At 46.2% G+C, this 21,034-nt stretch overlaps 3 protein-coding genes across 3 annotated transcripts in view; 1 reads left to right on the top strand and 2 right to left on the bottom strand.

The window, feature by feature from the left end:
• The window catches only part of LOC310675500 (maestro heat-like repeat-containing protein family member 7), a 66,923-nt gene extending 58,838 nt beyond the window's left edge, over positions 1-8,085 (bottom strand). Inside the window, exon 1 of the mRNA XM_083436228.1 lies at positions 7,941-8,085. The gene's annotated coding sequence lies outside the window, so the exon portion shown is untranslated. The remainder of the gene's footprint in view (positions 1-7,940) is intronic.
• LOC310676834 (tigger transposable element-derived protein 1-like) overlaps positions 1-21,034 on the bottom strand; it is a gene marked incomplete at its 3' end in the record, with an annotated part of 1,439,559 nt that overhangs the window by 224,496 nt on the left and 1,194,029 nt on the right. The window lies entirely within an intron of this gene.
• The window catches only part of PGM2L1 (phosphoglucomutase 2 like 1), a 45,180-nt gene continuing 32,441 nt past the window's right edge, over positions 8,296-21,034 (top strand). The window contains exon 1 of the mRNA XM_083436511.1: positions 8,296-9,056. Within this exon, the coding sequence (XP_083292637.1) occupies positions 8,946-9,056 (111 nt within the window). The 5' untranslated portion in view covers positions 8,296-8,945. The remainder of the gene's footprint in view (positions 9,057-21,034) is intronic.

The following is a 21,034-nucleotide window of genomic DNA, read 5'->3' as shown; positions in this document are numbered from 1 at the left end:
TGGAGTACTGTGTCCAGTTCTGGGCAACACAGTTCAAGAAGGACACTGACAAACTGGAACGTGTCCAGAGGAGGGCAACCAAAATGGTCAAAGGCCTGGAAACGATGCCTTATGAGGAACGGCTAAGGGAGTTGGGCATGTTTAGCCTGGAGAAGAGGAGGTTAAGGGGTGATATGATAGCCATGTTCAAATATATAAAAGGATGTCACCTAGAGGACGGAGAAAGGTTGTTTTCTGCTGCTCCAGAGAAGCGGACACGGAGCAATGGATCCAAACTACAAGAAAAAAGATTCCACCTAAACATTAGGAAGAACTTCCTGACAGTAAGAGCTGTTTGACAGTGGAATTTGCTGCCAAGGAGTGTGGTGGAGTCTCCTTCTTTGGAGGTCTTTAAGCAGAGGCTTGACAACCATATGTCAGGAGTGCTCTGATGGTGTTTCCTGCTTGGTTGGACTCGATGGCCCTTGTGGTCTCTTCCAACTCTATGATTCTATGATTCTAACCCAGACCGCCACCCGCATCCCACTGATGACAGAGCATGATGCAAATATGCAGCAAAAGAAAAAGTAAATCTGTTCTATTCAGGTTGAAAGTATGGACCCGGTAAGGTATACCGTGGCTGGGCTTTTGGGACCCAAACATGGGACCTAGGGAAGCAAACATGTCGTCAGGAGAAGGGTGATGCCTCTGTTGCATTGATGATGATAAAGTGGTGGGACAGAGAGCCAGCAAAAGCTTTGCAAATTCTGCTAGGGCCGCATCTGACTTTGCATTCAATGAAACCGGGGAGAGATTTTTACCATTGTGATCAAGGAACAGCAGAGTCAACCTGAATGGGGGATGACATCACCGGCAGCCAATCAGAGGGACGCTGCAGAATTCCAAAGCATCGCCCCACCATCTCCATAGCAAGGCTTTTGCTACAGAACGGGCTTCCCCAACCCGGTGCCCGCTGGAGGTTAGGGACTATGACTCCCCGGCAGAGCTGCCAGCCTGGCGTTGATCTCGTGGGCATCCGACAAAGCGGAAGGCTGGAAGATTCAGAGCAGATAAAAAGGACTCCTTCACATTGTGCGTAGTTATACTGTGCAACTCAGGAGGCAAATCCAGTTCAAATTTTCAAACTTTTATTGGCATATATACAAGATTCCAGGAGGGTTCAGCTCAATAAAAACACTCATCAAAAACCTGCATCTAACACTTAAGTTGTATATTAACATTCACGAATCCTCGTCGCATGTTGCTAAAACCTGGCTGCTATCTCCATCTTATGGTGAGACCCTCCCTGCCTTGCAGACTGTCTCGCCAGAGTGGTGCATGCTCTAGTTATCTCTCGCTTGGACTACTGCTATGCGCTCTATAGGGGGCTACCTTTGAAGGTGACCCAGAAACTACAACTAATCCAGAATGCGGCAGCTAGACGGGTGACTGGGAGCGGCCGCCGAGACCATATAACACCTGTCTTGAAAGACTTACACTGGCTCCCAGTACATTTCTGAGCACAATTCAAAGTGTTGGTGCTGACCTTGAAAGCCCTAAATGGCCTCGGTCCAGTATACCTGAAGGAGCGTCTCCATCCCCATCATCCAGCCAGTTCACTGAGGTCCAGCACCGAGGGCGTTTTGGCAGTTCCCTCATTGCAAGAAGTGAGGTTACAGGGAACCAGGCAGAGGGCCTTCTCGGTGGTGGCACCCGCCCTGTGGAACGCCCTCCCACCAGATGTCAAAGAGAACAACAACTACCAGACTTTTAGACGACACCTGAAGGCAGCCCTCTTTAGGGAAGCTTTTACTGTTTAATAGGTTATTGTATTTTAGTGTTCTGTTGGAAGCCGCCCAGAGTGGCTGGGGAAACCCAGCCAGATGGGCGGGGTATAAATAATAAATTATTATTGTTATTGTTATGTTGGACTAGATGGGCCATTGGCTGGATCCAGCTGGCCTCTTCTTACGTTCTTAACCTTTGGGTTGAATGGGACAAAAACGCTCAGCTGCTTTGACCCCAGGTCAGACGAGAAACGCAGCTCAGGACCAAGCCACTTCACTTTTGTTTTTTAAAAGCTTTTTATTGGTGTTTCATTTAATACAAACAAACAAAATACAGTAAAATTCAACAGTCATTTACCCACATTCTTTCCCCACACTCTGCTGAGCATTGACTTCCTTCCCTCCCTTCAACAGGTTTTCTTATGTCAGCTACATTTCCACAGTTTCTTATTGTATGCAATCCTATCTACGTCATAAGATTTATTTCAGTCCTGCCAGAGTCTTCAAATTTCTACAATTATTATTTATGGACTCCATAAATTTACTCCAATCTTTTTGGAATTTTGTTTCCTCCTGATTTTTGGTTCTACAGGTCAGTTTTGCTAGTTCTGTATAATCAACCATCTTCGTCTACCACTCCTCCATTGTTGGTAATTCTATTTTTTTTAAAAAATAATATTTATTCCAATTTTTCAAAAATACAGAAAAAAATTGAAAAAGACAATATACAATAAAATAAGAAGAGGGGGAAAAAACAAAAATAAAAAATTAACATTACGTAAAAAAACACCATCCCTCCACCCCACCAACAAGAGAAAAAAGAAAAAGAAAAAAATATTGTTGGTAATTCTAGTACTTTCCATTTTTGGGCTAACAAAATTCTGGCAGCAGTCGTAGCATACATAAATAACCTTTGACCTGCCTTTTCTATTTCCTCTCCCATCAAGCCTAGCAAGAAAGCTTCCGGCTTTTTCGGGAAAGTGTATTTAAATATCTTTTTTAATTTGTTATAAATCAGTTCCCAAAACTGTTTCATTTTCTCACATGTGGTAAAAATCTCCATCTTTATCTTTGCATTTCCAACATGTCTTACTACTAATCCTGTACATTCTCGCCGCTTCACTTCTTCGCATAGCTGTCAACTTACAGATTTGAAAATAAGGGGCCAGCAGCCTCAGAAATAAGGGACCAGCAGCAAAAATAAGGGATTTTCAGAGCACAGGTGTGTTCGACTTCTGAGCCCCTCCGAACCAAAGGCAGAAAGCCCAGCCAGCAGCCAAACAAAGCCTCAAGTGGTGGTTCCCACAGCGTAGCAACCCGGCAAAGGGGTTGCAGCAAGGAAAACCACCGTCACCTCTCCGCTGGGAAGCGCTGAGCAAAGGCGAGTCCCCAGGCAACGCGGCCGATTTGATCGGCACAAGGCATGCAAGCTCCACCCCCCAGTCATTCTTAGACTCTTTATTGGGTGAGCAACGCAGCCAAGCAACACAGTTGGAGCCTCCCTCCTCCCTGGCCGGCAGGGAGGGAGGGAGAGGAGCTGCTTCCTTTGAAACCCGGGAAATTAAGAGACATCATCAATAAGGGACAGCAGCGGGACACGGCGCTGGGATAAGGGAGTTTCCCGCCAAATAAGGGACGGTTGACAGCTATGCTTCTTTGTTGCTCCTCCTGCAGTGAGCCAGCATTGAAGATGCTTTCATTTAAAAAAACCCCAAGTTTAAGGTTTGCCAGAGGTTGGGAGTGAACACACACACACACACAGCAGCTTAACAGGGACAAAGCGAAACATCCAGCCCCCAGGGTATCAGTGCCTCGTAATCTGAGACGTCCAGATAAAGCAGGACAGTATTGATGTTAAATAAGTAATGATCAGACGAAAGGTGTCCTGGAAAAAGGAGATTGATCTGTGTGCGCAGCTGGTCTTCTGGAGAGCCACCAAGGTCACCTTGCATGACCCTGAAAGGCTGATGCAATGTAAGAACCTAAGAATGCAAGAGGCTTGCCGGATCCATATAGGTCCATATGAGGTCCATATAGTTCAGCATCCTGGTCTTATCTCAGGGACCAAGCACATGCTCCAATGGGATGCCCATTTGAGATTCCCAGCAAGTGGTATTCGGATGCATATTGCCTCATACAGCGGAGGTCCAACACTGTAGTCCTACAACAGCCATGCAAGGTGGGCCAGGGCCCCTGGTCTAGATAGAGACAGAGGCTTAAAGCCCCCAGCCCTTCGCACTAGGTTCTGTGATAAGAATTTTAAGGTCTTGAGGTAAAGGGACCCCTGACCATTAGGTCCAGTCGTGACCGACTCTGGGGTTGTGGCGCTCATCTCGCTTTATTGGCCGAGGGAGCCGGCGTACAGCTTCCGGGTCATGTGGCCAGCATGACTAAGCCCCTTCTGGCGAACCAGAGCAGCACATGGAAACGCCGTTTACCTTCCCGCCGGAGCGGTACCTATTTTTCTATGTGCACTTTGACGTGCTTTCAAACTGCTAGGTTGGCAGAGCTGGGACCGAGCAATGGGAGCTCACCCCGTCACGGGGATTCGAACCGCCGACCTTCTGATCGGCAAGTCCTAGGCTCTGTGGTTTAACCCACAGCGCCACCTACGTCCCTTAGATATGTAATAAATGTTCATAAATGTACCAAGCAAACACATACATAAATATATAAACCACATGTCTGAAAACCCCACGGAAAAAAGTCCTGAACAAATTCACCTCAATTATTTCTCTGCAAAGTCAAAGTGGGAAACCTCCCCATTGTCTTTTTCCTTCACAAATCGTGTCTTAAGGGCACATTTAAGATATGAATAGGGTGTGAGCCTGTGACCTGGCTCAGGAACTAAGTATTTATCATTACAAAAGACTGGCCAGGCTCCCAAGGCAATCCAATCAAGTGACCATTAAACAGGTAACCTGGCAGACAGGAGGTAAACAAACCACTCAGATTTCTGCTGTAGACCGCCCCTTCTGTGATGTATGTATGATGTATGGAGGGGTGGTCTTGAGCTCCAGGGCAGGGACTTTAAAATGTCTATATAAGGCCTTGCGCGCCATTGTTCTGGGTTCCTCCTCCCTCCTGTGTGTGGTGAGGACCCTGTTTCAACAGATCAATAAAGATCAGGCTTACTAGCTGCTTTGCTTCTCAATATTCTCTGGTTTGCCTCCGTTATCTTCTTCTACCAATAGGGAACCTACGTAAGGACTCTATAAATGTATCATCCAATTTAGTCCCCGGTAAGCACACAGGTTTGCATTGTGCAATTAAGGGTTTACACAAAAGGAAGTCCTGCTAGTCCATTGGGGCTTCTTCTCAGGAAAGCAGGTTTAGGAGTTCAGTCACCATCTGCTCGTGAGACACACTTTTCTTTAGGGTTTCACTCGTTCCAGAACTAAGCACATTTAAGCAATTTTATGATAACGTGGCTCGTATTGATAAACAGCAAAACGATGGCATCTGATTGAATGTAATTTAATTTACAGATGAAAGCTGCACCCCTCTGAAAATCAGTGAAACCTCTTTACAGATATGAAAAGAGCAAAAGGAATGAAGAGCAATTACGCCAAGCCTTGTGCAGGATAAAATTCCGTCATCTGTCACCCCTGCTTTGTGACCATCATTTTTGTGTTTATACAAAAGCGGGATTTATGAGGGTCCGCACCCACTACTTGTGTTTCTGGGGGAGATGGGCATCCATTGCTTCAGGGGTGGGGTGCCCCTCCAGCACCCAGAGACACGCAAACAACTCCATCGCCACAGTCTTCCTGCCCAGATGATCCAGATTTCTCTGCAATGCCTGTGGTCACCATGGCAACAGAAGACTTGATAATGCATTCAGGGATGCCTTTGCTTCCTTCTCTAGCAGCAGGCTTTAAGGGGAAGGCCAGCCTCCAGACATACTGTGAAAATTCTTTTATTTGAGCTTTTGAGTCAGACTACAGCCTCAGAACATATTTCAGATATCTAATTTCCACGCACATCTTCTGTATATTGGGGCAGCCCCTCCCCACCCTGTACATCAGACTTCCCCGTTTTTGACTTTGAAGGACGTCTTATTAAAATGTTGATATTTGTTTTACACATGTAATTGGGGTTATTATTTTTTTAATTGTGTTCTTTAAATTTCCCCTGAGACCCCGTCCTCCAAAATACATTATGGAAACCTATCTTCCATTACGTACACCACAACTTTATACATCTGTAAAACACGTTCTTAATAAGGAATCCACAAATTGGTCTAAACTTTTGGAACTCGTCTTTGAGTTTTCTGGGGGGGGGGGCAGATGTGTTTACATGAAACCTGGATTTCTGAAGGTTACAGTTTGCTTGTGGGCAGTTCTCACCTGGTTGAACTAGACAGGGCATTGGCTTGATCCAGCAGCCTCTTATATTTTTAAATGCCTTCTCCTGGGTGAAACTATTGGTCTCTCAAAGCTGCTGTTGTTTACCCTAATTGAAGCCTACAGTTCAAGATGTCTGGCAAAGATCCAGAACTGATCCATTTGCGGGCTTTGCCCTAGAAGAACTAGACAGCAGGATAAGTCTATCTATGGCTACTAATATTGCCAGGATGGCTAGATGCTTCTTCCATGGAATGAGGCAGTAATGCTTCTGAATAACACTTGCTGGTCTTGTGCTCTGCTTGTGGGTTTCCTTTTGAGGTATCTGGCCTGATCTAGCAGGGCTTTGCATTCATAAGATTCTCCCAATACCAGAGAGAAAAATCTCACAGGGGGGACTTTGGGCCAGTCATTGCCTTTCAGCCTAACTGGTGGCGCTGCGGTTTAAACCACTGAGCCTCTTGGGCTTGCTGATCGGAAGGTCGGTGGTTCGAATCCCCACAATGGGATAAGCTCCTGTTGTTCTGTCCCAGTTCCTGCCAACCTAGCAGTTCAAAAGCATGCCCGTGCAAGCAGATAAATAGGTACCGCTCTGGCAGGAAGGTAAACGGCGTTTCCGTGCACTCTGGTTTCTGTCACAGTGTCCAGTTGCACCAGAAGCAGTTTAGTCCTGCTGGCCACATGACCCAGAAAGCTATCTGCGGACAAACACCGGCTCCCTCAGCCTGAAAGTGAGATCTGTGCCACAACCCCATAGTTGCCTTTGACTGGACTTAACTGTCCAGGGGTCCTTTACATTTACCTTACCTCACAGCATTGTTGTGGGCATTAAATAAGGGAGAGAACCAGGTACACCACCTCCAACTCCTTGCTGGAAACAGTGAGATATAAAATAAATAAACGATGCCTTATAAGGAACGGCTAAGGGAGCTGGGCATGTTTAGCCTGGAGAAGAGGAGGTTAAGGGGTGATATGATAGCCATGTTCAAATATATAAAAGGATGTCACATAGAGGAGGGAGAAAGGTTGTTTTCTGCTGCTCCAGAGAAGCGGACACGGAGCAATGGATCCAAACTACAAGAAAGAAGATTCCACCTAAACATTAGGAAGAACGTCCTGACAGTAAGAGCTGTTCGACAGTGGAATTTGCTGCCAAGGAGTGTGGTGGAGTCTCCTTCTTTGGAGGTCTTTAAGCAGAGGCTTGACAACCATATGTCAGGAGTGCTCTGATGGTGTTTCCTGCTTGGCAGGGGGTTGGACTCGATGGTGGAATCTTCTTTCTTGTAGTTTGGATCCATTGCTCCGTGTCCGCTTCTCTGGAGCAGCAGAAAACAACCTTTCTCCCTCCTCTATGTGACATCCTTTTATATATTTGAACATGGCTATCATATCACCCCTTAACCTCCTCTTCTCCAGGCTAAACATGCCCAGCTCCCTTAGCCGTTCCTCATAAGGCATCGTTTCCAGGCCTTTGACCATTTTGGTTGCCCTCCTCTAGACACGGTCCAGTTTGTCAGTGTCCTTCTTGAACTGTGGTGCCCAGAACTGGACACAGTACTCCAGGTGAGGTCTGACCAGAGCAGAATACAGTGCTTTGTGCTTTGTGTTGTGTGGGCTCCTGTGATGGAAGTCATGGGCCCCGCCTGCTCGCCTGCTCCCTAAAATATCTCTGGTTTGCTCCTTTCTATATATAGGGTGCCTACATTCTGCATGGACTGAATGATACCTATGAGGTCCATAAATTACCAGATAGCCTATATTCCACACAAAAAGCAGCGGCAATTTGTTGTTGACAAAGGACAGCTGGACATAGAAAGGGCCCCATTACCTTCAGGAGCTTAGGGCCTCATCAAACCTAAATCTGGCCCTGCTTCCAACTCTACAATTCCACATTTCTCAAGGCAACCTGTCGGGACGACAACGCCCCCAAGCGGGAGAGAGAAAAGAGCGAGAAAACTACACGCCCCATCAGCCCTCGGGACAACCCCCGTAGGGAAAGCTGCGCGCGCAACCCAAGCCTGCCGCAGCGCCTTACTCAGCCTGAGGGGCGGGGCTTGGGCGGTTCCCGCCCCCTCCTCCAGCTCATTATTATTAAGGCCCGGCCGTTGGGCGCGGGCGGGCGGCGGTTGGGGGCGGGGCCTACCGGCTCTTTGGGCGGGGCCTAGCGGGGGCGGGGCCTAGCACGTCTTTTCTCTTATTTACGGCGGGCGCCCGGTGGTCGAGGCCGGCTCGGTGCGCGCGCCTTGGAAGTTCGGGAGCGCGCTCGCTTGCGCGCGCAGCTCCTCTGAGGGGAAACTTGAAGGGGGGCGGGGAGCACCTTCTCCGTGAGGGAAAAGTGAGGGGAGGGGGCTTCTTTTGGCCTGAAGAGTGGGGCGTGAGGGGGAGGGGTGCCTTTTTTCGACAAAAAACCCCACCCCAAGTATTTGCCGCTCCCGGTGAATTCTCTATGTGCGTGAGAGGAGGGGCTTCCCCCACCCCAAAACCGAGTTAGGGCTTATGGGGGGAGATTGACAGGCCCCTCCTCCCTTCCACGCCCCCCCGACCGATTTTGGACCAGCCCCTCCCCCCCCGCCGGGTGGGGGCAGTGAGCGCCTCCATGCCCTTGGCTGGGCTGCTGGGCGGTCTCCGTGCCAGCGGCAGCCCCGCCCACCCAGCCGGCCAGCAGGTGGGGTGGGGGCGTGGGAGGGGGCGGGGGTGAGCCTTTGCACACGCATACACACACACACGCGTGTGCCTGCGAGATCGGCGCCCGTTTGCACGCTCGCCCCTTGCTGCATCGCCCGAAGTGCTGCTCCTGCTGCTGCTGGCGCCCACCGGGACCCCTGGGGAGGCGATGGGGGACCACCGAGAGGCCGGCGACGTCAACTCGAACCTGCTCATCACCTTCAGCACGGGGGACCTGCAGCTGGACAAGGCCATCTGGCAGTGGCTGACCTGGGACAAGGTGGGTCGGGCTCTTCTTCCCAATAGCCCCCCACCAAGCCTCCAGGATCTGTTAAGTAGCTGCCAGAGAGAGAGGGGGGGGGGCGATACTATACATTTCGCTCCTCGTGCAGTTAAAGGGCTTTGCCAACGCCAGAAATAGGAGTTTGCTGCGCTGGGCACTGCTGGAAAATCGTGCGCACGTTAACGTGCTTGAGAGGCTTGCTGGGGGGGTGGGAAGGCTTCGTGGAAACTCACATCTCCCTCTTTTGCAGCGTAGGTGAATTTTCGGCGCTGGCAAGAAATACACAGTTATCGGTTGCCTTTAATTGTGAATGTGCGATCGAGATCGGTGTGCGTGTTTTCCCTTGCCATTGCCATTTCTCCCCTCTCTCAAAACCGAAGCCCTGCTGCATAACGTTTCGTGCATCTAAAGACTGTAGTCTACAAAAGCTTGCGCCATAATAGATTTGTTAAGTCTTTTAAGTTGCCAAAGACTCTCTGCAAACAACTAACATGGCTACTCATATTTATATTGCGAGGGATTCCTTAGTGTCCAGCAAACCTTTGCATTCATGTTCCCTTAAAATAGGGCTCCTGGTCCATGTAATTAGGCATAAGACCATAGTTTAAAATTGGGTTGAAGTCCCTCTTTGAGTAGGAGGCTCATGTGGCTCTGGAAGAAAGAAATTAATGCATCCCCTCACTTCAAAAGAGATGCTTCTCCCTGATTTCAGCACCATGTACTGCTATCCTTAAGCAGTAGTGCTTAATAAACAGTGATGCAATGTAGAGCAGTGACTCATCTATGTTGTAGACAAAGGAAAGTGTTTCTGAGAGCTGGAGGTTTTGCATTTTCCTGCTTTGAAATTTTTGTTTTCAGTAGAGGGCAGCTCTGCTATTTTGATTTCATTTTGTTTTTGCAAAGCTGTGCAATTCTAAGACCAAGCTTAAACAACTTTCTTGGCTGGGCTGTTCTGCCGTAAGTGCCCCATAAGTTCCTTTGACACTATCATTCTTGGAAAGGTATGACATTGCAGAATGCAAATTAATTGCAAGTCACAATTTGTGTGTTACTGTCTTAAGACACTTCCCTTTTCTCTCTCTCTCCTTTTTTTTAAAACTACGCAGTGCTGCAAACTGTGTGGCTTTGCTTTGTTGCTTGTTTTGTTTTGCACTGTTCTGCTTCCTCCGGGAAGCTATTTCAGTCTGGCATCAAATTTGCCTTTGTACTTGGTTATCAGTAGCGTGTAGGTCTTTTGGGCAGTTATAGCTGATCTGGTTCCCTGATGTCTTACTCTTCCTCCTCCTGCTTGCTTGGTGATGTCATACAGAGTCTGATTAGCATTGTGCAGAGGGAACCTTGTGAAGTGGTCTAGGGGGTGAGAGCTGTCTGAAAGGCAACAATCAGTAATTTGGAAATAGACAGGTTGTTGTTGTTTTTTGAATTCTCAGTCATTAGGAAGGTTCTCTGTAAAATAGCTTTTATATTTAGCACAAAAATAAAACTGAAATATTGGAAAAGAACATGACATCTTGCAGGTGGACTACGGATGTATTTTTTCAAGGGGAAGGAGGACATTTTGGTGTCTGCATTTTTCAAATAAACTCGGGAGACCAACAGTTTCTACATTAATGCAAAAGGGTGATCTTCCCTTACTGCAGATGGGACTGATGTGGCTATGTGTATTATCACACTCTAAAATTTAGTGTACAATATGTAAAAGAAGCTTAACGTGTTTTACTGCTTCCAGGTTCTCCATAGTTAGATCCTTAGATGACTATGGTTGTCTATGGGAATTCTAGGTGTTTAAAAATGTGCTTCTCCAAACCTTGCATCTCTTTGATGTTTCAACATTTTATTCCATGCTCTTCAACAGCTTTACATAATTCCACATATTTCAGTTTTTCCACTCTTGTCACTTCCAGCAGTTAACCTGGGCTTGTGATGTAGATGGCAGCCTACATGGGCCATTGCTTCGTTTTGAGCTTAATCGTTCCTTTGTTAATACAAAATCTTACAAAGGGGCAGGTGGCACCTGAGCCCCAGTATGTGACGTCAAAATTGTACCCAAGTACTGCAGCTCTTTTTTTTTCTTTTCTTTTTGGTAACAATGACCATACATCAATATTTCATTATCTGTGCAGCTTGCTGATGCTGCAGATTGGCTTGGGGCCTATTTTTAGGAACAGTTGCCTCTGAGGTTGGATGTAGCAAGTGATTAATAATGCATGCCACCAATGGTATAAGTGAGGAAAGTTAGTAAAAAAATAATCATCCTGCATTTGAAATGTGAAGGATACAGTGTGTGAGGGGGAGTTCAGTGATGGAGGAGATGTTTTGCTTACAGAAAATTCCAGGTTGAATCCCTAAAATTTTCAGATTAAAAAAGGGTCAGGTAGCAGGTGATGCGAAATAGCCCTGCCTGCAATGCTGGAAGGCTGCTGCCAGTCAGAGTAGCCGTTCTGGGCTAGGTGACTGAATCAACCCAGGATAAGGCTGCTTCCTGTGCTCCTAAATGTACTTGCCTGTGTCTTGAAATTACTTTGAGTTACAGGAGATCAGCGAATGGCTAGATTCACATCCAATTTAAATTGAAGTACTTTGCTTAATTGGATCAAGCGTAATAAAGGTGTAACTTTAAAGGTGTAATCATAAGCTCTGTGACATTTCTCTTATTCAGGCATGAGGTGTAGACTTGGAGCATTACATGATAATTCATATCACATTTGGAGAAATGTCAAAATACTTTTTTGCAACCTATGTCGTCTTATTCTAGAAACAGATGAGCTTGTACAAATAAAACAAGTTGTATGTGCGTCTGTTTCTCTCTCTCTCTCTCTCTCTCTGAATGTATGTGAAAGCTAGGCCATGAAATTGGGACTTCTTAGGTAAGATTTAAGATTTCTTGTAGCAGAAGTGCATACATAATTCTGGCAATTCTACTGTTTTGTTATCTTTGGTATACTGAAAAACTGTCAAACAAAGCCAATAATTCAGAAGATAAGTTGACAATGGTTTTATGAAGCAGACAGTAGAATATAAATTTAAATAACAACAATAACAATAATAAATGGAACATTCTTGTCTCCTTTCTCTTTGGGATTTGACTTCTAGAAATTAGAATCAAGCTCTGTCCAGTATTTGGAAGCCTAGAACTATGGTGGGCAGAGTTTATTTACAGGAGTTGTACCACAGATAGCTGACTTGAGTTGCCCAGATGCTTGGAGCCAGCCTAGAATCTCTGGTTTTCAGGGCCGAACTAAAAGTCACATTATTTATGTTTTTAGCCCTTGAGTGTTTGGGGTTTTAAATATATAAATACAAGTGTCCCCATCCAGACACTGTGGTGGGGGCGGTGTGGTGGGGAAGGGAGACTTTAACTTTTTGCTCCTGCCATGGTTCCAATAGGAATCAAGGGGTCTGGGCCTGCCATCTGCAGTGGGAGGAGAGACTGCAAGTAGTGTTCATGCCCCCCACACGCTTACTAAACCATCACCAAACCAGCCGCTAAAGGATTAGAAGATGCTGATAAAATTGGGTCTGCTTGGGGCCTTGGTACTTGATGTGTAGCTGGATGCTTGTCTGCAAGACACCCACTCCCAATATTGTAAGAAGGGAATACTGTAACTGTTTCCCCCGTAACATAGTTCCTATTGAGCACAGTGGGACTCAGTTGTGGGTGAACATGCACAGACTTACACAAAACTAATATTTTTGACTTTCACCTTAAAGCAGCTATAACAGATTGATTTGGCTGAATAAGAGCTTGTGGTGTTTTGGTATCTGGGCCTGTCTTCCAGTGAAATAAATATTGCTTTCTTTTAAGAGTTAGGAATAAGAAAAACGTGTTTTGAAGACTTGAAGATGTCAGAACTTTAAAATGAATTGACAACTAAAAGAGAGAAAACAAAATAATATATTAACTAGTAAGACTAAAACTGCAATTATATGCACACTTTTCAGGGAATAAACTCCACTGATTACCGTGGGATGTATTATTTATCTAGCAAATTGATTGTATATGATATTTTATGGTGTCATAAGCAAAAAGCATGCATAATAAATGTGCATAGTTGATAAGGCTGTAGGTCTTGGAATTAGACCTGCCATGGATAAATTATTTTACAGGATTACATATCTGACAGTCACCCTCAGAGTCATTCCACTGAAATTGATTTATGTGGGTCTCCTGTGAGAATGACCCAATTGGATACCACATACAATGTATTCATATTATTATTTGGATAACTTGAAGCGACTTTTTGCCTCCCTACTAAAACCCATACAAGGCCCGGTTCTTAATGGAAACTTGTAAGGAATGAAGTTCATGCGTGTATTTATTTTGGCACATCAGATAACAGGCTGTAGATTGCTTCTATGCAAGCTCTCTGAAGCCTTGCTCAAGTGATCCTGGATTTCATCTTTGGCATGTTGATTTCTGCGCCAGGGTCTGATTCAGGTGAGCAAGCCTCTAAAATGTAGATGTAATGCAACTGAATTCACTTCACCTCAGGCAGCTGCATTTTGAAGAGCTTAATCGCTGCCACAATTCACTGGGAATGTCAGGGGAATTATGAAGTAGGAATGTATGGCAGGGAACCTTTTTTTGCCAGAATTTTGGTAAATTATTGTGTATTGTGAGCTACTGTGGGCACAGTTTCTTGTGGAAAGCGGCATATAATTAAACTGAAGCTTAATGTACTGTGTCCATGAAGACAGTAAAACTGCTGCTTCCTTGTAACTTCATGCTGGCCTAGTATTTTGTCATATTTAATGAGCCATAGTTAGGAGGAGGTGAATATAATTTACAGTACATCAAATTCTTAGGCTTATAGGTTTATGGATAGTTGGGCAGGGATGTCTGCGCTGATAAGTCACGAACACTCTGTAAAGGGGATTAGTCCTATAGGGGACTGGCTATGAATTTAGATAAGACAAATATAAATCTATATACAGTGGTACCTCGGGTTAAGAACTTAATTCATTCTGGAGGTCTGTTCTTAACCTGAAACTGTTCTTAACCTGAGGTACCACTTTAGCTAATGGGGCCTCCCGCTGCCGCCGCTCGATTTCTGTTCTCATCCTGAAGCAAAGTTCTTAACCCAAGGTACTATTTCTGGGTTAACGGAGTCTGTAACCTGAAGCGTCTGTAACCTGAGGTACCACTGTAAAGGTTTTAGGAAACAACAATATGAATCACATCAGGATTGTCTACAGTGTAAGAATTTGATCCCTTGTTTTTAGCCCTGTTTTACAGCAGGGCTCTCTTTGCTTGGCTCCTATCTCAGGCTTTTGATTCTGCACCCACTATGGAAACTTTTCAAATTGTGGAAAAACACAGATCTGCCTCATCTTTATCAGCTCGCTCTTCTCAGTGGAACATAGGAACATAGGAAGCAGCCCTATGCAATACTCAGTCAGACGGGCCGTCCATCTAGTTCCACGTTGTCTACTCTGATTGACAGTGGCTTTTTAGGGTTTCTGGCAGGCAGGCATCTCTCCCAACCTTACCTGAAGATACCAGGGATTGAACCTGGGACCTTCTGCAGGCAAAACAGAAATGCTCTACTACTGAGCTACTGCCCTTTCTCATGCTTGGAATTTTGCACAAATGAGATCACTTCTCAATTTTAAAAATATACAAAAAATGTACTCTTGTGAAGCTGACCATTTGAGATATGTGCGTAACTGCAGCTTGTTCTCTGGTGTTATAAAGAAGATACTTAAATGTGTCTCAGATTACACTAAGCGACTTTCTTCATTTGGTTTGCATTGTGAATGTCCGATTTCTGTTGAAGATGGCGGTGTGTAGAGTTATGCTGGAGCTTGGTGAATCAGTATTGTGCATGCTCAGGTGCTGTGTTGCTGTGAAAATAACAGCCTAGGGATGTAAGATCTAATCTGGCTTGCTCAGTAAAACTTCCAGCATAGCGTGCAGGGTGCAGAAGGACTGGTTAGAGAATAGGGATGCAATTTTACAGTGTGAAAAACTCTACACCATTTTAACTGGCGGTGTGGGTTTTCCAGAAAAAAAAATGTTATGGTAATTTTGCATAGGAACCCTTTCACTGGAAAAAAATTCTGATACTCTTGTTTATTTTACTTGTATTTAGTGAACAGTGCTAAAAACCTTGAACCTGCCAAGCTTTCCTAATAGTGTCTTTGCATTTGGCATCCATTCATGGTTAAAGCTGAACTTATTAATGGAAAATTTTCTGCAGAAACAATAAGCACTGGAAAACTCCACATCTTGGAAAACCTTCCGCCCACATCACTAAATTTCACGTAGAAATAATTCACATCTTTCAAGGATATACCCATTCAGTTGAATTAGGCTTACTTTCATATCTTTCAGGTCTTTTTTAAGATTAACGTGTGCTAATTTTATTTTGGGTAGGCATGCTGATTTAGAAAGTATGGCTATACATAAATAAGATGTTATGGGCAAGATGATAATGGGAGTGGGATGGGGCTTATTGTTTTTTGAAATTTTTATTATGATGTATTTTGTGTTCTCATTTTGTATTATAATTTTGTGAACCATCCTGTGATTTTTGGATGAAGGGTGGTATACATATTTAATTCATCATCATCACCATCACATATATTTTGCTTGGCTATTTCAGGTCAAAACTTGAATTGCCTTGATCTTAAGTAATCCAACCTGTTGCTGGATGGCAGAAGAGCCCAGGGGGCATATCTGCACCATTTGTCTTGCTCTGAAAAGCAGCATCCTGACTCCCTAGAAGGGAGGATCAGTCCCAGCCCCTTTATTGGTTCTTCAGCCTCCCGTCCTTTTGTCCTTGCATTGGTTCCAGGGCTTACTGTCTATAGTAGGTGCTCCAGGTGGGGCTGCCCTTTGAAACATTCCACATATTTCAGCTGGTGCAGAATGCTCCAGCCTGCCTCCTGGGTGTGGGGAGATGGGGTCATATTCAGCCACACACAGTGGCAGGCAGCTGTTCTGCTTCTAGTTGTTCGCCAGGTCCAGTTGCCACCCTGGGCTCCTTTGGGACGAAGGGCAGGATATAAACTTAGAATGCTATTCAGCTAAGTTTTACTCAGACCCATTGAAATTAATGGGCCTAACTTAGTCGTGTCCATTTAACTGAGTCTACTCTGGTTAACTTCTGCCAACCTAGCAGTTCGAAAGCACGTCAAAGTGCAAGTAGATAAATAGGTACCACTCCGGCGGGAAGGTAAACAGCATTTCCGTGTGCTGCTCTGGTTCGCCAGAAGCAGCTTCGTCATGCTGGCCACATGACCCGGAAGTTGTATGCCAGCTCCCTCGGCCAATAAAGCAAGATGAGTGCTACAACCCCAGAGTTGGTCACGACTGGACCTAATGGTCAGGGGTCCCTATACCTTTACCTTTACTCTGATTAAAGCTTTGCTGAATACCTTGCTTAATAAATTTAAAAAATAGTAGGAGAGGTGGTGTTGGTCTTTAATTTTCTTTGCATTCTGGTGCTCGCCTCCTCCTCTCTTCTTTCCAGAGGAGAGATGACAGTAAATCATCAAGTTGGTTCTTGGAAAAGCAGAAGAAACCTGTTCCTTTGGCTTTCGAAAGCTTGCGCTGGTGCTGTTCCTTTTTCATGCCTAGAGGATATTGCATTGTGTGTGTGCCTCTTTTACCGTTTTATATTTATCAGAGTTTAATTGTTGTAGTCTTGTGTCTGACAAATCGGGAGAGGTGAGCTATGAAGGGTTGTATCAAACAACCTTGTTCAGTTGACAGGTTTCTGTCATCGGAATGGGGAAGGAAATAATTTTCAGCAATTCCCCTCCTCCCCTTCCTAAAATTGTCTGGAGGGTTCCGGAATGCGGGGGGGGGGGCAGCAGCGAGAGGGAGAATTGCTGGAAATTGCTTCCCTCCCTGGAAGACTTAGCGCTGGGCACAATCGTTGGATGCAACCCAAATCAATAAAATAAAATGCATGCTTATAATTTGTACCTGGGGGGAAAAGCAAGTAGTTTCTAGCTACTAGTGAACACTATGGGAAAGTGTGTGTAGTATGTTGTCTTTTTCTTCTCCTAAGCTGGTGGGGTGGGGTGTTTGAAGAGTTCGCTAGAGTTCCACTGTCTGATATGGTAGCCGTAGGGAGAAAGTGACCACTCTACACAAAATTCAAGAGCCTTTCATTACCCAACCTTCTCTCTCCTTGCCATGACCTGTCATTACAGAGTTGCAAGTTGAGATGCAAAGAGTGGGTGGGGCAGGGGAGAATAGTTAAAATGCAGCAATAAGACAGCTCTGAATGTAATGGAATATTGTGCTTGAAGAGCAAGCATTTTATATTGCAATAAATAAATAAAATAATATATTTATGAAAAGCAATAAATAAATATTTTTTAAAATGCGCTCTTTTTGCAGAAAGACAACTTTGTGATACCAGTTGCAAATGGGTTTTGCGCCCACTTAAAATTTTCTGTTTCTTCAACAAAATGTAGTGGACAAATTTTGACTAAGCAAACTTCAAATCGTCCTTGGCTAAACTCTTTACTAACCCTGCCAGCAGATCCTGTCAAGGTTTGCAAAACAGTGCTAGTACAAGGAGTTATACTGAGTGAGTGTTACAGCTCACCTCCCGATGTGCAGCCATGCATGAGTCTAGCCCTTCATCTGCCTGCAAAAGAAAATGCAAAATGGCATTTATCAATGAATGCTTACCTTCCATTGAGTGTTATTTAGAGATATAAATCTACAGGGTGGGATTCACCTATCAAATCCCATCAGCAAAAACCCTGTGCAAGGACATAAGCTTGTGCAATGGTGCTGTCCCTGCCCTCCTCCCCCCATGTGCCCCCAAAACAGCAGGAGGGGGTTGGGAGAACCCCCAGAACAGTGCGTGGGGGCTGGTGGAGAGGGGGGTCATTCTGTCTGGCAAGCTGCAATGCCTGCACAAACAGCATTCGTCATAACATGAATTCCACTCACAGTTTCTACCTCCTTTTCATTTTATTACTCATTCTATGATATTTAATTTATTTTTCCTATCCTCCTGTTTTACAAATAGAGTTCAGAGCAAAAATTAGACCTGGTGTTGTTTGTAGAAGAGATAGTTGGAGATGCAAGATTCTGTTTTTCCAGGCCACAGTGGTGAAAGGAGCATTAATTCCTAGAAAATAGTAGAGTTCAACCAAGGTTAATTTCCCACAGTGCATGAATCATCCCTCTGCTTTGTTCATTATTTGCAGTCGCTCACATCTTACCCTTTCGGCAAGATTTAATTCCCCACCCCATTCGTGCAGAAAGAAGTGTAATAATAGTGGCACTACGTCTCTGCCTAACCAATTCCGAGGCCCTCTAATTGGTGGGGAGAGCAGCTGGCGCTGGGCCTAAGCAACATCCTGGTCCATTTTCAGCACCTCCTGCCCCTTTTGTCTTGCTGATGGAGTGGAGTGGGATGAAGCTACAGCACTGGAGAACAGCCACCCGCAGCAGATGCGCAGTCGTGGGCAGTCGGGGAGTGTGGGAGCAGGAATGGCTTTGCTGCTGCTGCCCTATATTCATTGCCATGGAGCCAGCTGCATTTTTTATTGATTGATTTATTTTAAAAATAATAAAATTCCAGCCCCTGCATGATGCAGCTGTAGAATGGCAGAATGCCTGCAACCCTGATCAGAGCCAAGTCATTGGCTTGAAGCCCTGCAAAAGCTGGCCGCCAGGTGCCAGTGGCATAGAGCATCTGTTGATAAATGAATGGAAACTGATAGAAATAGTTTTGAATCAGGGGGACTTGGGTTATAATGCTGGCAGTAGTGGGGGAGGACTAAATGAAGTGGGTGAGGACTAAAGCAGTCAGTGCATCTGCTCCACCAAACCCTCAAGTGTTCCAGAATATGGGTGTGTAATCTGGATGTTGGTAATAATAATAATAATAATTGTCAGGGGTTCAGGAGAAGAGTCACAGGAGAGGCAGGAAACGGAGAGCGAGGGGGAGGAGTCGGGAGGAAATGTCAGCGACGACAGTAGTCCGAGGTCTCTGAGTCTCTCCAGTGACTCGGAGGATTCACAGAAAGGGGCCCCCATGGTCAGGGCAAGGGGGACACCTCGGGAAGAAGGGGCCAGAGAGGACTCAGAGAGTAACAGCTGGAAATCCGGACCAGCTTCCCCCCCAGAGTGCAGTAGGGGGGAGGAGTCCAAGGCATCGGGATCAGGGAGCGCGCAGGCAGAGGGAGAGCGTGAGGCAGGAGTGGCCACACCCTCGTCAGGGAGCGAGGAAACGGTCATCAGGAAAGTTAAACGCGCGCGCGCGCCAAGTTCAAATGTACAGGAGGGCGGCAAGGTGGGCAGCCCGGGTAGGGAGCCAGGTCCTAAAGCCCGCCGAAGAGAGGGGGAGGAGTCAGAGGGGTCAAGCTCTGCGTCAGAAGAGTCCAGGAGGGAAGAGACACCGGGGGGTAGTAAGACCCAGAGGAAGAGAGAGAGAAGGAGGAGGTGGAGTAAGATTAGAGTCTTAAGCTGGTGCACAGGGGGCGGAGATCCAGATAGAGCTTCGCCGGTCTAAAGCTCAGACGTAGAGCTGGGACGCTGAGACTTGTAAATGGAGACTATTCTTCAATAAAGACTTTGATACTGTACTACCGGCTAGCGTTGGTCCTTGGTGAGCTGGGACCCGGAGCCAGCTCTGACAGTAAGCTCTATCTCAAATTTTAAAGTTTTGGCACCAAGAACCTCGCCACGTGAGTTGACGCAGCGAGGGCAGAGGAGGGGTGCTTCCAGAGCTCACAAAACTCAGGCAAGATGACGACGGAAGAGCAAATATCAGCCCTGCAAGAAGCTGTGACACGACTCAGCACGGAGGTAATTGCATCCAGAAAAAGAGAGGAGGAAATGAGTAGCGCCTACCGGGATCTCCAAGTAAGATTGGACGTGATTTCCAAACAGGGGCCACCTGGATCCAAAGCAGAGGGCATTGGATTGGGAAAGAGGGGAGGCAGCCTTGTATCCCATTTTGACGGGAGTTTACAGCAGTACCCCAACTTTAGAGCAGACCTGTTGTTTGCGCTGGATCTGCTTGACAAAGACTTTAGAGATGAAAGAGAGAAAGTGGGGTTTATCCTATCCCATTTGCATGGTGAAGCCAAAACGTGGCTGAGAAATTTATGGAGGGACAATGATCCGGCGCTCCAAGACGCGAAGGCTTTCATTAAAGCTATGGACTCGTGTTTTTTATCAAAGATAGACGTTGATATTGCCAGGAGAGACATACATGGACTTAAGCAAGGCAAAGCCAGCGTGCGTCAGTACCATACGCGTTTCTTCGGACTGGTTCATGCACTGGGATGGGACAAAGCTTCTGCGCCAGTGAGAGATCTCTTTTGGGAGGGCTTGAATACAGAAGTAAAAGCCGAGATTGGAAGGGGGGAGAGGCCAAGGAGCACCCAGGAAGTGGTCCAGAGGGCTCTGGAGATCGGGGTGCATCTGGAGGAACGTCCTTGCAACAGAGAAGAAGGACGTTGGGGAAGGGCACCAGCCAGAGCACCTCCCTTCTATCCCAAAGAAGCAGCGCGTGCGCAGTCCACGCCCTCGCAGGGAGGGGGAGAGGAACCGATGGAGCTCGGAGGTGCCAGGGCTCAGTCAGCTACCAGAGCCCTGACGCCGGGAGCAGTCAAGACGAAGCCTCCTAGAGGGAACAGGAAGTGCTACATCTGCGACAGTGCTCAACACATGGCGAAAGAGTGTCCCCAGAGGCTCCACAAGCACACTGCAGCATCGGCAACAGTGACAGAAGCAACGCAGCAGGGAAACGACAGAGTCTGGCTGGAGGAAGAGGTACTGGGGTCCAGCCAGACAAATCAATGAAACAATCCCCAGAGATTTTGCAGCCCACAGACCCCCTCCCACCCAAACCAGTGGTGCAGCTTACAGCGTCTCTCCAACTGCCCAACGGAAGCACTCTGGAAGTGCCGATCACCATTGACTCCGGCAGCAACGCCGACTTTATAGGACTGGATTTTATTCAGCAGCACAATATACCACTGCTGCCAGCCAC

This window comes from Podarcis tiliguerta, assembly GCF_965153285.1.
Source record: "Podarcis tiliguerta genome assembly, chromosome: 4".
Lineage (NCBI taxonomy): Eukaryota > Metazoa > Chordata > Lepidosauria > Squamata > Lacertidae > Podarcis > Podarcis tiliguerta.
Note: the sequence above shows the minus strand (reverse complement) of the source record. Positions and strands in the feature narration are given on the sequence as shown.